Source organism: Haliaeetus albicilla, chromosome 2 (assembly GCF_947461875.1).
Source record: "Haliaeetus albicilla chromosome 2, bHalAlb1.1, whole genome shotgun sequence".
NCBI lineage: Eukaryota > Metazoa > Chordata > Aves > Accipitriformes > Accipitridae > Haliaeetus > Haliaeetus albicilla.
This window is the reverse complement of record NC_091484.1, coordinates 32,895,993-32,916,564: the sequence shown is the minus strand read 5'-3', so window position 1 is coordinate 32,916,564 and position 20,572 is coordinate 32,895,993. Positions and strand designations below refer to the sequence as shown.

The following is a 20,572-nucleotide window of genomic DNA, read 5'->3' as shown; positions in this document are numbered from 1 at the left end:
TATTCAATCTTGTCATTGCCAAGAAATATACTAAGTACCTCATTCAAAAGTGGCTAAATTTTTCCACTTGCTTCCAGAGGATCCATTCAGGCTACACACAGACGTCACTGCATAGTTCTTTATATTAGACAAACACTTACACAATGTTGAATTCATTGGGTCAAGTGGAGCTGAATACTGCTTATTATGTGAATAAAGGTTACAGAATCCAGCCTGAAATTCTCCGGTTGGCTGGGCCAGACTTGGATGCCATTTTTGAGGACTTATTAAAATTCATGTGAATAAAGTTATTAAAATCTGATCTCAAATGTTTACAGCTGGCAGCTGTCCAGGATAACTGCAAAATGCATATAGCCATTAACTGGTAAAAATTGACCACAGAAGCTATGTTCTTGTTTTCATAGCAGCACAAATTAAGACACTTATCCCCCAGAAACTCATAGCTGATGTCATATAAAGGTTCCCAGATTTTTTTCATTGTACTAACCTCCTGTAATTTCTGGGTAATTTTTTCCATGGCATAACATCTAAAGAGAAGCGTATAATGCTTTCTCTAAGGGATCCTGGAGATTTCCATCACTAGAACACTGTGAAGATAATTTATACAAAGAAACGCAACACATTTGCTTGCACGTTGTGTCTGTACTTATCCTGAGGCAATGAATATGTCACCAGGACTCCTCCTTCCTTGAGACATTCATTGAGGACAGTAGATGGCAAAATGCTGACTTTCTTGGCTGCCATTTCTCTTAGAGAGCAGCCAAATTTACTGCATGCAGTCTGCATGCGGCTGTTGGTAACGCTGCTTCACTGACAATTAGACAACAAGGGGATATTTAGCATGGACCTGAGTTGGTCCTTTGCATCAGGGATCAGTACCATGACATATAATTCCTGATAGTTACTATATCTCAGGAACACTCCTTTTTTCTTTGCCCCAGACATTGCCTGATTTTTAACACTGGAGAAAAAAGTTGCTATTGCTGCCACTTTTAAAGACATGGTCAAAGGTTTCACTTGATGCTGTTTAAAGGAGTTATCTGATCTATCAGTATACACATTACACAGTGTTGTATAGTTTCCATTTGCATAAATTTGAGGTGTCAGTAAATAATTTTTGGTTTTGTACATCCATTGTGCTACCACATGCTCTCCATGTAAAGCACATCTTATCCTCAGTATTTCATTCAGCTGCCACTATATCAGGCCATAAAAATGCCAAGTGCTAATGTCCTTTGACTGACCATGGCACAGCAGTCCAGTCCTTCTTTTGATTTGAACCAGAATGAAACTTGCTGCAATTTGAAATAGTTTTTTACATGCTGCTTAGCTTAGTAAATTATTTCAAAGAGCTCGGGACACCTAAAGATCAAACAACAAGAAAAATGATAAATGAACAACAGAAAAAATCCCCTCGCTCATGTGCAATGTAATAAATACACAGGTCATGAAGAAATTAATGTCACAGATAGCCTTGCTTCATGGACTATTTCTCTCCAGGCAAGCAGTCCCTTCAGTTTCTAGGCGTGCTCCCCAAGGATCATACCTCAAATAGGCAAGAGGCTGGTAAGACCTCTTTAGTCCCTGTAGCCTGCTGCAAAATAGTCTAAAACTGTAGCACAGGTGAGATATTAAAGGGCATAAATGTGGATTCATTTTCACTCGAAACTTCAGCCAAAACAGCAAATAGCCATGCTGTAAACAAGATCAATGAATCTTCAATAGAATCTGTATTTTTTATAGGGCTTCTAATGACTTTATGATCAACAGTTTTACACTTTAGGAGGGGAAGCTTACAGTTTTGTTCCTCCTTCCTTAAATCTGGTATTACATAGGCTGATATAGTTATCTACATGAAAGATTTGGAAAGTCTTCAGTAGGCCCCCAGTGGAATGAAGGAACACTGAACATTTCCAGAGCCAGCAATAAATTTTCAATCAACATCTTTTTTTTTTCACAGCAAATGGCATAATTTGGAAAAAAACTCAAAATTTTCAGCGGGAAAATCAAGACATCTGAAATTGCTCACTTTTTCTCAGAAAAAGTAAAAATGACATTTCAGCATTGTCTACTTTATCATTTATTAAAACATTTTCCTTTTTTTAGACTGTTTCAACTTCAGTCTTGGCAATACTGCCTTTGCTTGAATCAAAGCTGTGCTTCAGAGAATGTATGTAGCAATTTACATTTCATTTCTCTTCTAGGGGTGGATTTACCAGCTAACATACATCTCCTCTCTCCTAGCTGGCCTGTGGTGGTCACAGGACAACCATGTATCATGGGAAATGGTGTCTACCTAATACACTCATCTCAGAGGTGAGTGAGACTTGAACTACAGCTCCAGTGAGGGGCTTGCAGCAGCTGAGACAGACAGAAATGAGTGTAAAAAAATTCACAGAAACAAGACATTAAACCCCAAGAAGATTTAGATATGGCAGCATGGAAAGGTGGTACTGAAATGTGGTGGGGGCTTTTTATTATTAAGCATCAGATTGAAACATTTCAACATTCTGAACTAAGGTGTTCAGAAACTTGAAGTTTTCATAGATTTGGGGGGGGGTGTGTGTCAACATATTCAGAAATATAATTACTTTTCACTTAAGATAACTCCTGATTGTCAAGTGACTTTATTTCTTCAGTTAGAAAGTGAAATATCACATCTAATGGGGTCAGTAAAATTTTCACCACTGGTGAATGATGGGGACAAGCTTTTCATTTGGATCTGACTAAGAAACTGAAAGGATGACCGACATTTTTGAAAACACACCTTATTTTTGTGAACTGAACCTTTTGAAAACTCTCTCTGACAATGCTGAGGAAACAGCTTCAAGTGAGGGGACAATTAATAAATAACTCTATAACAATCCACATGTATTTTAAAAGGTCTAATCAGCAGTGAAGGAGGCCTAGAAAACTATGTTTATTATGACCAGGGAAGAGCCAGACAGAAACAGAAAAAGGCTGCACTAGGAAATGAATGAAATATGAAAGTGGAAATGTATCACTCTGCTATGGAAGTCCTTGGTCTGTCTCACCTCCTCCTTTTTTCCTCCAGGTTTCTTGCTTCCATATATTACCTATAATCTTTCTCCTTATCTCTCACTTTCTTAGAGTAACACCTCGCACTAAATCAATTAACTTTCTCTGCTGATTCACAGAACAGGAGAAAGTAAACTGACAATGAGATAACCTCTCAGGTATTCACTAACTCACATTAAATGATTTCTTCTTTTTCCATGGCTAGAGACAAATGAGAGGCATTCAGACTGTATTTGCATTGAAATGGTTCAGTGATAATAAACCAAACAAGGTGACAATAACTGAATTAATCCAGCACATCTCTGGGAACAGTGGTTCAATACAGTCTTAAAATCTCTAGAAGTGGTGCACAGTCTGCCTCATTTTAGCACTTTAATTTCAATGCCCTGGTGAAGTAGTCCTCTGACAGTAAGGAGTCTGAAGTTCCCTAAATTGTTCATGGAGAGGTAAATGCTGTGGAACATCTCTAGACCTGATCCTTCTACTTAATTTACAGAGAAGGATCTTTTTGGGGGTCATCTTCTGGAGGCCTTCAAAAGCACCTATTCTCCTCATTGCCATTACAGGGAATGTAGGCTTCTGCTTTAGAAGAGCTGGCTCATTAGATACCTGAAAATTTATGTGCAGTATTAGTACTGAAGGCTGATAGGTTAGGTTCTGCTCCTTAAAATGCAATCCATTTTAAAATCTAATAAACATGAATTTGCCATTCCTCCTTCTTGCTATAACTCACTGCAAAATCATTAGACAACCTAAGGTTAGCAAGATTGGAAAAAACCAGTTTGCAAACAAGTGCCATTTGAGGGTATTCCTCAGGCATTTGTACGCTAAACCTGGTACATCTCGTTTTAGCTGTAAGTCCTCTCCTGGAACACCAGCTGTAGGAAGGTACTTGTGCAAGATTACCTACATGGTCACTGATACAGACTGGCTTCTTCTGAGAGGTGTTTTAAGGGTGGCTGGATGATCACCTGCAGGAGTTGCCAGACTCTCTCCACTTGCTATGGAGACAGAAAGACTCTACAGTGATTAAGCTCCTTGAGATGGTGCTTCAGCTAAAAGCCTGTAATTTGGTGCAGTGAACCAGGTTGAGGTTAATCACTGCATATATGGAAACATGTATTCAGTGAAAAGAGAAGAGGTAAGTATCTCTGAAGGATGAATCCCACCTCTCGATTAGATTAAATGTTCCCAGCCCAGGCAAATACTTAGGAGGCCTAAGCAGATGGTGTGAAAACCCCCTCCCAAACTGTCAAAAGCAAGATAATATGTTTTGATGGACATCACTCCCACCAAAACACAAATTCAAATCTTATCTTACTTCACAGCAACTCCCCCGTACAGATAAGCCATTAACATGTACTAAGAGTGCTCCCATTAAGGATGACTGCAGGACGAGTCATTAAATTCATACCTCGGTTTACCATTACCTGCCTTCACTGTGCAAACTCCTTCCCTCAGAGGCTTTTTCTCTGCTCTCATTCCCTTCTAGTTCTCTACCTTCTTCCCTGAGGTCTCCATCCACCATCCACTCATACTGATTATCTCTGATCCCTCTCTCCTCTCAGAGGAGTTAGGGAAAGAAAGTGAGAGCTGAGAAACCTGTTTGATGTGTCAGTTTGCTGTAAATATTGAAATGTGTGCATGGGGCTTGCTATAAAAAAAGAGAGAGAGAGAGAAAAAAAAAATTCCACAATGCTCTGACATTTCTGTTTCAATTCTCATTCCATCCATACTGCTTCCTTGGTGTAATTCTAAACAGGAATGCACAAGCTATGTGAGAGATCCTGCTTTGCTGAGCATCTTAAGTAAACAGAAGATTTCAAGAGCCATCTGGCTATCCTGTGCAGCAAACATGAGGGGAAATGATGTCAAAATTGGACTTTTCAGATGGGTGATATACCAGTGAATTAACAATGCTATTTTAATGCAGATATATCTTTCGGGTGAGGACCTTGTATTCATTTCTCAGCTGCAAAATACACAAAACGAGAACTAAAACCATCCAAATGAATAAAAATCAAGACCATGTGCTTTCAATGGTGCAATTTTATTTACTTAAAATATGATCCTCATCTACATCTCAGGGCATATTTCAACCACAAAACTGTTAGGTTCTTGTTAGGGATTTGTGGGTCTGATGCACAAGCTCTGGCAGCTCTAGTCATGGGAAGTTAAGATCTTGTCATTTGCTCGGCACATTTCCCTGTGAGAGGGGTCCTGCAGCCACCAAAGGAAAAAGGGAATGTGAGCCTACGTCTGGCCTGGCTGAATTAAAAATCCTCTATATTAGTTTACACCCCAATGAAGGTGGGTACATACTAACGTGCTGCCAGTGAAGTGGCTGAGGCAATGGACCTGTGTTCAATTCTGCAGCCTTTGTGACACCAGCAACAATCTCTGGTGGTGGGGTAGGTCTCACAGGTTATGTTTTAAAATGCCACAAGCTGGTAGCTTCAATACATAAATCGGAGTCCACAGCTGAAGAGAGCTATACAGCATTTCAGTCACATTAGGAAGTATCATTGCCACAAAGGGGTACATAAGCATCCTTGATGTCTCCTGAATACATGTCCCTTTTTCATGAATTTTCTTTCTCTCCTGGTTTCAGCTGGGATATAGTTAACTGCCTTCCTAGTAGCTGGTACAGTGCTATGTTTTGAGTTCAGTATGTGAAGAATGTTGATAACACTGATGTTTTCAGTTGTTGCTCAGTAGTGTTTAGACTACAGTCAAGGATTTTTCAGCCTCTCATGCCCAGCCAGCGAGAAGGCTGGAGGGGCACAAGAAGTTGGCACAGGACACAGCCAGGGCACCTGACCCAAACTGGCCAACGGTGTATTCCATACCATGGGACGTCCCATCTAGTATAGGAACTGGGGGGAGTGGGGGTGGGGGATCACTGCTCAGGGACTGGCTGGGTGTCAATCAGCAGGTAGCGAGCAATTGCACTGCGCATCATTTGTATATTCCAATCCTTTTATTATTGCTGTTGTCATTTTATTAGTATTATCATTATTAGTTTCTTCTTTTCTGTTCTATTAAACCATTCTTATCTCAACCCATGAGTTTTACTTCTTTTCCTGATTTTCTCCCCCATCCCACTGGGTGTGGGGGGAGTGAGTGAGCGGCTGCGTGGTGCTTAGTTGCTGGCTGGGGTTAAACCATGACACTTTCATATGCCTCTTCTTCCCTACCCTCTCAGTCCCCATGCTATTTATGGCTAAAACTTCTCCCTTTGCCAAAATGTCTCTCCTTACCATATAGGTTTGGCCTCTCAATGTCCATCCGCTGCTTCTGAGCTTCCAAAAAGACTCGGATGTTGATTCCTTTTGCTACAGAAGCACCACTGAGGAACCGAGGAGGGATTTTATTGCAGACATCGGGTTCTTCTGTACCAAACCCCAAATCAAGCAGAATGTCCACAGGATCCTTTTCCCAGAGCGCCAGCCATTCAGTAATGCTGTAGTGAAAACGTCAGGATTATTTACACCTTGGTCTTGGTACCACTTTTCTCTTGCAGCAGCTATCATATGGTCTTGTTTTTTTTAAATGATTCTCTTCCCTTCTTCTCCCCTCTTGTGGAGACTACTGCTTAAGTGAAAGTAGTCATTTTTGGTCACATTGCTAAGACATTAATACACGTTCCTCCCCCCAGAGGAATTTGGTGGCATTGGATCTAGATAGCTTAGCAAGAACAACATTAATAAAAGGTGTAGGTTCACAGCTCTGCAGGCCCACTCTCTATAGACACAATACAGATAAGGCATTCTGCAGCTGCCATAAGACCTCACAGGCTTTTACCTTCCAGTGGATTCAAAGCCCACTGCAGTTTCACATAGGTTTTGGTTTTTAACTGGTACAATTGCATTTGAGATCAGACACCTGTTATTAAGAAAGTTATTTTGATCTTGTTAAAATAAATAAGGACATGTCTTTTACAAACTAAGACCTTGACTGCCTATTCAAAATTGCACTTGCATTTGTTGATCCCTAGATGGGCTAATACTTTGTATTCCTAGCTCGAAATACATGGAAGTAACTAACCTCTGGGGAGCACTAGTGAGCAAGTGGGAAGAGCTGAGACTCTTGCATCTTGACATAACCGGACTTCCTGAAAACTCTTGCAGGGACCTGGTTGGGAAAAAACAACAATGAAATGTGTGTATTCATGTGCTCCTCTGGGATGTCATTATGACTTTTTCCTAGAGTAAACATTTGCATTTTTTCTTGGTTTATAATGATACATAATAGCAATGCCTTAGAAGAAGCGTCGGAATGAGAGTGTGCAATACACTTATTCTCAAGAACAGTATGTTACAGTAGGTGTGAGAACGTAGGTGTGAGGTACCAGTAAATGCTAATTATAAAGGTGGCAGAATGGCTCACTTTTGACAGATGGTGAATCTTTGGGGAACCTTTAGGGAGCACGGTTTCTCTAGCCACCTACTTCAAAAGATATAATTGCTTTTAACAAAGTTTTGGAGAGACAGGGTACAATGAGTTGCAGCAGCAGGAGTGGCACCTGAGAATAATTCTGTGCTTCGCTTCCCGTTGCGTTTGTATCGACTAATCTGCTGAGAAGTAAGTGTTTTTCAGGGCCTGCTCACTGCAAAAGGAATATCCTGCAGCATGGTAGCCTTTCTCAACAGGTAAGACGATGTGGTTTTGTTATGCACAAGCTTAACTTTACCTACACATACCTATCAAGATCAGTAGCAAATGTTTATATACAGTGGAAGCATTGCATTGGTTTTTGTTTTTTTTTAATCATTGCAGGTTATCCATCAGCTCACATCTTAAACAGGCCTAGAGGGATATGTAGATTTTTGAACTAACATTGTTGCTATCAGTTTGAGAGAAGAAAAAACAGCAACAAAAAAGAAACTAAAATTCTTCCTTTTGTCAGAAAGAAATGGAAGAAAAAATAATTTATAACAAATCTCTACGGTGTCTGACACCTACCTCCTGTAGCTTTGCACAGTCATTTGTACCATTTCTGGTACTGACAAGGAAACTGCAAACAAGAAGAAATAAAAATAATTTATTTTCTTACACACCCCCTCCCCCCAAAACAGAAATGTGTCAAACTAAAGAAAAGACCAAAAGACTGATTGCATTATGTAAGGAAACATTTTAGCCCAAGTGGCAAAATTGCAGAACAATACCATTGTGGGAAGCTCAACTCACAGTGTATGTTAGTCATAGGTAAATGCAACACATGTCAATAAGAAAGGGAAAATAGGTGCTTTTACATTTCATAAACTAGCAGCAGCACACTTTAAGCCCCTGCTATTTAAAAGTAAGCACTATGAGTTGGGTTCCATTGTCTGCTGCAGAGCCATTGAAGATATACTTAGAGCAAACATGATGAAAATAAATTTTAATCTCTGCTTTTTTAGTAAAAAAATACAATTTAAATATATTAGTTTGAATTCTCATTCCAGGACATGCTGGTACAACTTTTGTGTGTGTAACAGTTTTTCTAGTGTAACTCACTGAAATTTCGTGAATATTGATTTCTCTGGGCTTTGCATCATGCTCTAAATGTGTTTGAGAGGAGCAAGACAGTTGCAGGACACTTGCAAGAGTTTCTGGAGGAGAAAATATTTGTCTAAGAACTGATAACATTGTTTACTGGACTCCAGGTGTGCTATACCTATGAGTTGCAAGGTGCGTATTTCATCATTTCCTGATGATGAAATGGGAATAAATTGGATGCAAATACGCAGTGCCTGAAGTTGTCGCTTCAGTTGTCACTGAAATAACACGCTTGTTGATCCTCGGAAAGCTGGGGTAATGTTTGCCTAGGAGCAGCAGTAGATATCCTTCTGCATTCCACAAGTTGAATATTTTTTGTCTAGCTTTTAAAATTTTCTTTTCTATTTAACAAAATTGTGTCAATAAAGAAGGAGAAAACATCCTTTCACCATCTCTACTGGATTATTCTTCCGCTCGTAAATTCTAACATAAGTTCCTTCTGGCTTACTCAGTGCAAGGTTATCCATCCAAATTGAGAACATAAAGGTTACCGACATCCTGTAATTTGCTCTGGTAACATAAACCCGACTTTCTAGCAGCAAACTGAGCATAATTTGAATAAGAATCAGCTACTTGTTGTATACTATTTCCTACTCACATGCCAACAGAAGCTGTAGATTCACTATAAAAATGCTTGACAATGTAAAAAATAAGATCTGAAAGTGAGAGTTAATACAATTTTTCCCTACCAGCACGTAGACACTCCTCTCTGTAACAGAACGTTATATCACAAACAGGCTGCTGCTGTGATTTCCTCAATATCTCATATTGTTGGGACTGAAATGAACATAAGTGCTGCCAAATTAAAAACCTAGCACTGTGAAACACTGGCCAGGGTGTTAAGTAAATAATTTAGTGATGAGAAACCTAGTGTTTGTAGGAGGCGTGGGAAATAGCAGGTCACCAAAAAAATCAAATGGGCAGAACTTGACAGGTTACTGCAAGTTGGGTAAAAGGCAGTAGTTGGTGTGGCTGTACTCTTAAACCAGGCAAACACAGGATGTGACACCTTAACTACCTTTTGTTGTAGGCTAAAGTAAGTTGAATTGTCCTGTATTGCTGTAGGTCAAGAACATGCCAAGGTACTGCTACCAAGGCTAAGCCATCCAACCTGTTAAGTGGTAGTAAACTGCTCGGGAGCCCATGTCCACCTTGTGACTTGGACAACCTTTGCACCTCCAGGTACTGCAACATGGACCATTTCACTCATGGTTAGAGTCTCCACTCCTTCCTCTAATGAGAAGACTCTCATCAGAAGTTCCTCATTAGACAGCTTGACATTTTGAAATATTAGAGCTTGTTTTCTCCATATTTAAGAGGTCATAGAAATAGTAATGGTGAGGGTACGGTATTTACATTTCCTGATCTGTGTAAGTATTTTGTTCGTGACACAAGAAACACTGAATCTCATTACCAAACTGAAAGATACTTTGGGGGAAATAATGCCCTTTAGAAATCTGTCAGAAAACCTTATGAAAACAAACAAACAAACAAAAAATACTTTGTAAACCAACTGTGGTGCTAATTGGTGCTCTGTTTACTGCACATCTAAGTATATCTTTGCTTATGAATAATATATTTTGCTAAGCAAAATGTGTCCTCTGATACTTGAGGGAAGATAAGGCATTTTAGCCTCAGTAATCTCTGATTAACAGGAGACAAGATTAAATCACATATTGTTGAACTGCATCTTCTATTTGTGAACCCAATAAACAAAAAGTGTAGATATGGAAGCACTGATAAATACTATTTTAGGCTTCCAAAACCACTAAAAATATGGACATTTTCAGGAATATATGAGGAGCTGGGAGGTGATTTGGGCTTCTGGCTCCATTCCTAAAAAAAAAAAAGTCTCTGAATTCATTACATTCAGCAGATCAGGAAAGCAGGTGAGAACAAGCAAGAAGTTTTGCATTCAGGTCAGGCAGAATTTCAGTCACCTGAAACTCTTGTACCATAACTTCCAGACCACTGTGCAAACCCTTCTTAGAAACCTCCACTCCTTCAGTAGAAGAAAATCAAATCATGCCAGTGGAGGAGGTGAGCGTAAGACTTTTTGGTCAAAGACATCGTGAGAGAATCTTCTCATTATGATGTCAAATGGAGGAAAAAATATACAGCTTATCCATGAATACCACATTTTCCCAATAGCTCCCGCCCCACGCCCTGAGTCCGTGGTACTTGATATTTTATAGTTAAGCAGTCTTTATTAGAACAGACAAATAATGTTCTGTCTTACCTGCCTGCTCTTGGCCTTGCAGGTTATCCCCACATGTAGATAGACTGTAAGATAAAAACAATTAAAAATGACAAAGAAATTAAATCCCCCAAAAGAATGGCTGCTCTTTCCTGAGAGGAAATGAGGTCAGGGAGGCAGTCTGATGGATAGGCACAGCACAGGGCACTCAGGGCATGGACAAATTGAGTGGGGATGGCTGGTAGAAAAACAGAGCCATGGGTTCATCTTCTTTCCTGCCTATGAACTTCACCTGCTTTCCCCTCAACATACCTCAGCCTCTGTTAAGTCTTGAGATTCAAATCTTGAGTTTATGCTTAAGGCAAAGATCATGAAATTTTAGCATTCTGCATGAGTAAAGTCTGTCACTTCTGAACTTAAAATTTACTAAGAATCTAATTAAATCAGCTTATCTGGTGCAGGAGTGAGAAGAATGGAAACAAAAGCCTTTTCAGTGCATCACATGAGAGGCAGCTCTATGATAGCTCTCAGGTGATCTGCGACTGCATGGTGGTATGGTAATTATTAATGACACCAGTAATGATAGCCAGCCCTCCAATGCATGAGTTTGGCTGACTTAGCCTTACCCTGCTACTGGAAAATGCTGCTAAGACTGTTACATGAGATTACTGCTATTTTTTGCTCTGCACCATACTTCCAAACATCATTCCTAAGGTTGTGTCTTTTTTTCTTTTTTTTTTGTTTTTGCTTCTCCAGCACTACCCTACCTCTAACCAAATACACTTCAGCTGCATTTGCTTAAGCAGTGAATACATGAAGTCGTACTGAAAAGTTCATGGGAAATACCAGTCTTTCAGACTTAATTTTTATCCTGAAAAAGGACAAAAAGTTTAAAAAATCAGAATTTTGGTGAACAAAATACATTCAAGTTTGAGTAAGTTCAGGGTTAAACTATATTTCTGTATAGTAGCACATTGCCTCATAGAGTTGTAGATATGTATAACCACAGTTTGTGCCATAAATCATGTTTGTGCGGCAAGCTACATCACCCTTGGGGCACACAGCATTGTGAAATTCCCATGATGTAGCAGACAGCTTGATCAGAAAGCTATCCCGACACATGATGGGAAAAGGTATCCTTCAAAGAATACCCTGGAAACGAACAGAGCACTGAGATACATTTCTCATGAGGCACTGGGTCATAAGGAAGACATCATTTCAGACTGAATAGTTATGAAAGAGTATTTTGATGTAGTTCAACAAAATAAAAAGGTCATTCTTTGGTTTAAATCAGCCAAAGCAGAATATTTTATTCTGAATTTTCAGGGGTCACAATTTTCCTACCGGAAACTCCAATATTGCAGACATTATATTTCCTATTGGAGAAATCAGGCAACAAATAATTAAGTAATAATGTGACCCAAACTTACAAAACACAAGCATTCAAGCAGTGATTAGTATTTTCTTCTACAGTCTCTTCTAAAAATAAAAGCAGAGCTCTTAGGTGAAGTATTGCCAGATCAGTTTATAACAATTAACCACCCTATTGTACAGCTTTATTTTCGGTGAGTCCTGAAACGCATGAGAAATATTGGGAAAAGGGTCTAGTAATTTCCTTTAGTAATCTGAGGCCTTTTTTAACCAAATCTGGAATACAAAATAAAATCCTGAATTATTCATTTGTCTCTATTATCTGCCAGTTATCCATATTCTGGAAGTTTCTAGCAGTCCTAATGAAAATGGAAAACCACCTTTTCTGATTCTGCACGAATGCATCCCAATGCACAGCTCCTGCATAGCTTGAAATGGGGGAGACAGTCCACTCTTGTGTGGAGGTAGGATTATCTCCTCCTTTTTACCAAGTGCACAGGAAGATCCCAGCTCTCCTGCCTTTCCGTTCAGTTTTTCAACCCGAAAGTAAGCAAAGATGGCTCAGAAGTATTTAACTCATTGCTGAAAAATGCTACGGACAGGATTCTTTCCCTGCAGGTTCAACTGAAGCCACGGAGACCATCAGTTTAAGGAGCTGCCTTGCTCTCCATGACAGAGGAGGGAGTATATATGCATTAGCAAGCTTAGTCTGTTTTTTGTTAAACTGCAGAGCAACAGGGTTGTTTTAAGACTGTCGATCTCTGCCTAGCTGTAACCCTGAAAGTTCAATACTAGTGCACCGACTATTAAGATCTCCCGGTAAGCCAGCATGTTTTCTCCAAACCAGTCTTTTAGGTTCCCTTTATGGTCAATACAAAGAGTAAGGCACCTCCACGGCAGTTCACCTGTGTTAGGAGGAAAAGAAACTCTTTGGAGGTCCTTTTCTTCATTGGCTGAAGAAGCAGCCTAGCTTTGGACTAAACACAGAGCTCTGAGATGGCTAGTGAGACAATCCCCAGGTGTTAGGTGACATATCTTGACAAGTGGCACGTTCACCCGGGCAGAAGTCAAAATGGTAGAACAAAGGTGAAATTTTGATGAAAACAAGATCAGATTTTGCAACACATGGTGATTTTTCCCCATCCACCTAAGAGAAAGGAAGCAAACCGCAACCACGAGTGTCACGCTGAGTATCAATGTAAGTATCTGGTACTTACAAATTGGCCTGGGGAAACAATTTAACATATTTAACATTTAACATATTTAATATTGCAAATTTAACATTTTGATAGGAAATACAAACAGGTGCTCAGATTCCGTCAGCACCTCTGTGGGCAAGAACAAAAGATTTAAAAATGGAGTTAGTGACTAAGAGCAGAGTGCTAATGCTTGTCATCAGCACAAGCACACTAGTACAGAACCCCCCCCCTCCCGACATTGTCCTCAGTCACCATGGGATGCTGAGAATCTGCAGAATCCTTTTTTCCAGTTTTACCAAGCAGTGGCGTAGGAAAAGGGTGGTCTACAGTGGAGAGTCTTCATCTAGGTAAGTCCACGATGCTCTGCTGCACAACAGAATTCCTCCATTACCCATCTCAAAGCTATGGCTGATCCATTGGCCTGGATCTGATGCCACCTCACAAAGCAAGTCTGAAAACTAAAGAAAAAGATCCCCTGCCCTTATCATAAAGCATCAGCAGCCGTTTTAGACACTACCAGTCAATAGAGAGCTCTATTGCTGATCATATGGTGGGATGCTATTTTTTGAGGCTGAATCCCTGGGCTGGTACCCTGTAAACATGGGTTTCTACCTGAATGGGCAAGTCTCCTCTTTCTTTTGCACCTCAGTTTCCTGTGTGCAATGCAAATATAGTAATACTGCCTCTTTCTAATGGTATCCATTTGAATTGTAAGATTTTGGGCCAGCAGGACCTTGTACCCTGATCTTTTCTTCTCTTCAGTACCACTGTAACAGAAATTTTAAAGTCCTCTGCAATGAATAGTGCTGGGGTATCTTGTTCCCTATCAGTTCCCATATCTTTCAGAAATTAACCTTTTCCCACATGTTCAGATGCGTTTGCAACCAAAAGTGAGCTTGGTGTGATGCCACTGACGTAGCAGTCTGGCTGCTACCCCTCAGACTGTGAAAACTACTCCAGCAAACCAGTAAGGCAATGTTCTCACAGCCATCAATGCAATTATTAATCACATCAAGATGGGGTTTTTGCTCAGATGGTGAGAAGGGTTGGGGAGAAGGGAGCGCATATCATGGGAGGTAGAAACCAGGCTGTGTCAAAGACATTCAGAGAGCAAAATGGATTAAGCCCCACCAGAGAGGCTTCTAAGTGGTTCAGTATCAGTGGACATGGTGTTGAAAGGGAACAGCTATTAAATGCTGTTTTATTTAGTGAATTTGGGAGGCTTTTTGTCTGACCTTGAGAGCGTTGGTTCAAGGAAGGCACAGCTCAGGAGCCACTGAAGAGACATCTCCAATTAGCTTTGCTGAGATGCTTGATCTGCATCACCTGGGGCACTGCCCCACTTCCTGAGCAAAAATCCTGTCCACCACGGTGAACTGTAGCTAAGAGAAGTGGTTTTATGACTATCCTAGCTTGAAAACCCAATGGACCAATGTCTAGGTCTGCTATAGTCACATACAACAGCCCAGATGTGACACCAGAGACAAAAGATTTTACAAAGCCAACTACCAGTCACTGGGGTGGGAAAGAAATTGCTTTCCTGTCCCTTTTGTGAACCTTCTTGGGAGAAATAAACTAGGATACTCAACATTCTTTGAAATCACTTAGATTTTGAGTTGTAGTTAGTAATTTGTCATTGGGTTGGTGCACCCACTGATTTCTCTTCTATTATCACCTTTTAGGAGACCTTGAGGCTAATAAAAAGCCACTAGTAAAAGACTGAAAGAGCAGGCTAGCAAACTCCTTTGTGCAGACGACGGGATATACAGCATGAGCTGTGTTTCCGAGTCCCTTTGGCAGAGGGAGTCCAGAGTCTTCTCTGCTTGCTGTGGCCTCTCAAAATCCTTCCAGTCGGAGCATTGCAGTTACACAGCAATGGTGAGAAAATATCTGTCACTGCATTTGGTCAAAGAAAAAAACTGCAAGGAAATGGAGCTTCCCATCTGTCAGAGAAGTTGCCAGGAGAAGTGCCTGTGCAGCAGCAGGAGGTCAAAGAAAGGACGGTAATGTCTGGGGGGAGTAAAGGGCGAGAGTGAGGCAGAAGGACCATTTTTTCATGTTAAGATGACTCACAGCAGAGGAGATGCACTGACACACCTTCTCAGGATTAGAAGTCAAAGTTTAGAGCTAGTTTAATTGAAATTAGCTCATTCCCCAGCTGAGTAATCCACCGGTCTGATTCTCCATTGCCTGGTGACTTGCACAGCCATTTACAGCAGGGCACAATGAGGGTAAGGTGTTACAGCGGGACTGAACTGTAAATGACACAACATGAAGGGCAGTAAAGATTTTGGCCCCAGATGTGGGAAGTACAGAGGTAACTTCCATTACATTTAATTAGTGCTACCACCATTAATTTCCTGTGCATAGACAGCAGAAGACATCCTTTTGATTTCAAATTAATTAACACATAATGATTAATCTGATAGGGTACATCTTTTCAGACAAGAGTGTCCTCTTGATCACAGTTTGGGTGCCAGCACCACTCATCATCTGTGTGTTTTAATTTCTAACTGCTCTCCAGAAGCAAATTTAGCTCTGCAAATCTGTCGATGGAATGAATGACTGGCTGGTTTCCATGTTCTGTGTGTTTTGTTCATTTGATAACACACTGAGAACATCTTGGAAATCTCTTTTTTTTTTTTTTTTTTTGCTCCCCCTCCCCTCCAAGGAGGTTTCAAGGTAGAAGTTGAGGACTCTGCATTAGTGAGAAATTTATACCAGCTCTTTACTACAGAATGCAAGAAATGAAAAGTTTCTAAAAATTGAAAAACACATAAACAGATTATGGCAGGTTCCCAGACAGATTTGTCTCACTTCAGTTGCCAGCATTTAACAGAACCATTCTCCTTGCCACCAACTATAGTAAAGTGTGTTTGTTTCACTGAAACAGGATCTTAACTTCATCAGCTTCACACCATATTCCTCACACTGTATGATACCTACTGGATAGCACTGTTAATATTACTCTTCCCTTTCCATTTGTCAAGTGATTACCCAATCACACTTGGTTAATATTTATCTACTTTCTTTAGATGTTTATGAATGCAAACATCTCCATATCCAGGTGCACCACAATACTCGAGTAGACAGCCCATGGTTAACTTTAATATTGAGAAATATGCAAATAAACTTGCAGTTATACAGACATGAATTAGGAGGTAGCAGCAAATCTCAGATACTTTTGGTTAGGAAGGCCTTTAAATTCCAAGACATTCCATATCCATAGAGAAAAGTATTTGAGCATATTTATGGTGACTGGGCTGTTTTGGCATAACAGCAGAACACTAAGTATGCTTTTGCAACATGGAATGAATAGGGAAAAAACCATACTTTTTTCAGATCTCATAGCTAGGATGAGAAGTTCTTCTATTATCAACTCTATGAACTCATATATATAGTTTCTGAATCAATTGCTGCATTTAGGTAACCAGGAAAAAATGAAAAGAATGGGAGGAAAACAACAAAGATTCTTCATACTATTACTGTGGAGTCATTTATGTGATACAGTTGTGTTCTGCATCCTGGCTCAGCTACACTTTGTATGGCAGTTCCATCAGGGAGAAAGCTCATGGTATCTATCTACCCATCTCTGCTCAAGTAAACAAGAAGAAAGATGCAACTAGCACAGTGCCCTCAGGCAGAAACAATTGGACTCTTGTTTTCTGTCTGTCTTAGAATCGAAAGGAGATGACAAACACCTTTTCAGTCTTTAACTTTAGGACCTGACTTTGGACAGCTAAATGAAGTTGAGGTCCCCTTTCCCTGCCCATCAACGTTGGAGTTGTTAAGCACACTGAAATCATAGCTGCTGTAGGAAGATATTAATTTATTTTGTCTCTTCAGCATGCCTGCAATTTGCATTGAAAGAAATGAAGGACACTTGGTTTGATATTCAAAGCACCCCTGGAAGATCCATGTGAAAACTCACAAGTGACGTGACTCCAGGGAATGAAGCTTTTCTGGAAGTATGCCAGATAGTGAAAACTGTAATAACACTTCAAGACTTCTCATATGTTGGTAAATATAAATTTGGGTAGGGTTCTCTCTGTGTGAAGCCTTTGGTAAAATTCCTGTTCAGAGACCACAGTATCAACTTGTTCTGCTCTTTTCAAAGTAGAAGTCCTAGGGCGAGTTGAGACAATCAGTGTTGCTCACTGAATAACGGCATTGGAAGCTGATGGTATCATCGTGCTGCATTTTAATCACAATGTGAGCTCACTCTTAATTGAGAAGAAACATTACAGATAACGCTAAATAACAATAGCTAAAGATGTTTCCATTTGAAAAAGCGTAACACTGTGCTGAAGTGGGAAAGAGTTGTATTTTAAGCCTCCCAGATACATACGGGAAAGTGCATAAATTCAGTACACAGGTTGTCACAAGCAAGGAAAGAAAACAACAACAGTGAAAACAGTAACAACAGCAATAATTTTGCAGTACACTCAGTTTGAGTCTGGTCCCTTTGCTAAAAAACGTACCCTGGCTGGTCAAAAGAGACAGCCTATGAAGCTATGAAAAAATCAAAGCTCTTTAAATCTGGAATTAAGCTCTTTTAACTGGAATTAAAACAAGAAATAAATAAAAAAAAATATTTCCCACATCATATCTTACAGATCAAATAGAAAAAAAAGGCTTTTTAAAATTTTTAACCACTATAATGAAAAAAATTGATAAGCTCCAACCTGTATGCCTTGATCCAGCTGTTTATATAAGGGAATAGTTGCAGGCTGGTGCATCTGCGCCTCTGTTCTGCCACAGACCCAAAGTCTAAAAACTGGAGGACAACAACTGGTGTTCTTGGCTTGGTTTTCCACCCCCATTTTTTTTTTTTTTTGAAGATACCAAGAAGGGCAAGGAAAGGCTGTTTGCCAAGAAGTGGTGTTTAAGTTGACAGTTTAGAAGGATGATTGTTTGCTTAGCAAAAGGAAAGCAGAAATCAGGACTAGCCTAGTTTTTAACAATGGGGACTCCAGAAAAGGCAAGATGGGAAAGAGATGGTGGAGGAGTAAGGGCAGCGATAACTGAAATGGGGGGGGGGGGGGGAGGGGCAGAAAAAAAAAGCAGAAGTTGCTTTGGTTGCTTTCATTTCCAAGAAATATATTGCTGTCCCTTTAACTCCGTATGCCTCTTTGGCACATGTACCAGGGGAAGGATTACACTTTACTAAGGAAGTAATGCAAACTTGTCTTCATTTGGTTACCATGGATATGGCACTATGTGAGACAAAGCTTCCCATTTGCATTGCAAACAACCAGGAGCAGTGAAGGACACCCAACTTGATATTCTGGCCACAGAGTGTCCCAGGTTCTTCCTGATGACTGATCACAAGTAAAACAACCACCAGCTTTGGGTCTGCACTTGGTACCAAAAGAACAAGGGTAAGGGATGTCGCATTTCAGATGAAGAAGGAAGAGGTGGAATCATGCACATCTGCAGAACAAATGGCATTTCTTGTGCTACCTAGTGTGAAATAGCCAACAGATAGGTATGGCGATAATTTAGCTTTCCAGCTTTTCCCCCTGGAGTACTAGAGCTGAATCAATATGTTGGTAATCTGGAATAAGTGATTTCCACAAACACTGGAATGGAATAGGAAGTGGCAAAGTCTTATGATTGTTGGGCTTTTATGCAACAGTTTTTATGTAGCTGAGTGTCCTCTTCATTCTGCAGAAGTACTGTATAAAGTACCTTAATTTTACACAAAATCCAGTTAAATGAGCAAGATAAACAGTCCCGTAAGCAAACCTAGTGGGAACCACCACAGTACAGTTAATAGTGAAGAGGGAAATTGTCTTGTTTCCCTAAAACAAATTGCAGATGATTATTTGTCTATTAGATTGCTAGATTGTCAGTAGTTCTTTTTTATTGCTTTAAGCTCTGCCAGATATATAGGCACACATCATTTTTATTTCAACTGACATGGAATACAAATTGTATGACCCTGCTTCTATGGATAGAAATGGCCAAATTGCCATCGGTTTGAGTGAAAAAAGAACTGGATCCCAAATGGTTAGCCCACATCCATGAATCAAGGGTTTCCTTTCCAAGGGATCTTAGGCATGGATTAACTAGAACAGTAGATCAGACATTTGGCAAAAACATTGTTTCCCCCACAGCACTGGACTAGGCACATCTCTGATGGGGCCAGGGCAGCTATATCATTCCAGGATACTCTTCTTGGCTCCCCACTTCAGAATAGTGGCCCACAGCTGGTGACAGTGCACCAGCACCATCTAAGTAGCTTTCCTTTGATAAGGAGGGTGCAGCCAGACCTCCCTCTGTCCTTACACCACCATTCTCTGTGGGTACAGGGGCATAATCAGGACCACCAACCCTTCAGTTGCCCACCAAAGGGTTCACAGAATAGTAGCTTTGCACGAATATAATTCCAATGACATCAGCAGATTTGTTTCCTGCTGGTGTCTGCGAGTGAGAGAAGCATCAGGCCCAGATGTGTTTGCCTTTTCCCTTTCTTCTAAAGCAAGCAGCTGGCTCCACACCTAGCCCTGAATGCATTTTCTAACACTGTGCTCATGGGGAGCTCAAGCCCACCACTGTTGTGTCCCTGAGCAAACACCATGAGCAAAGAACAGGGTGCTTAGCAAAAGGGTTAAGTTACCTCTTTGCTCTGGTGTCCTACCTCAGCACACCCCTTGAACGCTCACTCAGATGCCCACAGTAAGCTGCGTCCTTGAGCACAGAGCAACATCACCAGACTAAGACCTTCACGTACCCTGAGGATTATTTCAGGCATTTCCAGCAGCCCTATTGCTAACTACTGATGGGACAGATTTTGTCAGCTCTTCCAGTGAATGTGCAGCTGGGGAGAGGAACAGGGTAGAAGGCAAGTGTTAAACACAGAAATACTGCCCCAGTCTCGTGGTGCCTGTGTAAGCACATTGGACTTCATATGCACACACTTCAGTCTTTTCCTACCCTTTCAGAGCACCTGGCAATGAAATAAAGCCCTGGGTCTACTCTTTTCTCCTCCCTCTCTGCACCAGCCCGTGAAGCAGGGCAAGAAGGGAGAGGGAGGAGGGTGGGACTTGAAATAGGGGCAAATACCTGGACAGGCAGCTCTCTCCATATGCCTCTGACAGCTCTGCAGGACTTCAAGTCCTCAGCCTCCCCTTGCAGCAGTGCAGAGCGGGGACGTGTCGCCCATGGGCTGCTCTTAGTGCTCTTCCAGACGCTCTGTGCAGCAGCAACAGCAAAGCATAGA

General features: G+C 40.7%; 1 protein-coding gene across 1 annotated transcript in view; it reads right to left on the bottom strand.

Moving 5' to 3' along the window:
- Positions 1–18,241, bottom strand: part of ITPRID1 (ITPR interacting domain containing 1) — a 47,530-nt gene extending 29,289 nt beyond the window's left edge. The window contains 5 exon segments of the mRNA XM_069770042.1: positions 6,300–6,502; positions 7,087–7,173; positions 8,005–8,056; positions 10,820–10,863; positions 18,033–18,241. Coding sequence (XP_069626143.1) covers positions 6,300–6,502; positions 7,087–7,173; positions 8,005–8,036 — 322 coding nt within the window. The 5' untranslated portion in view covers positions 8,037–8,056; positions 10,820–10,863; positions 18,033–18,241.
- Between the last annotated feature and the right edge of the window lie 2,331 nt (positions 18,242–20,572).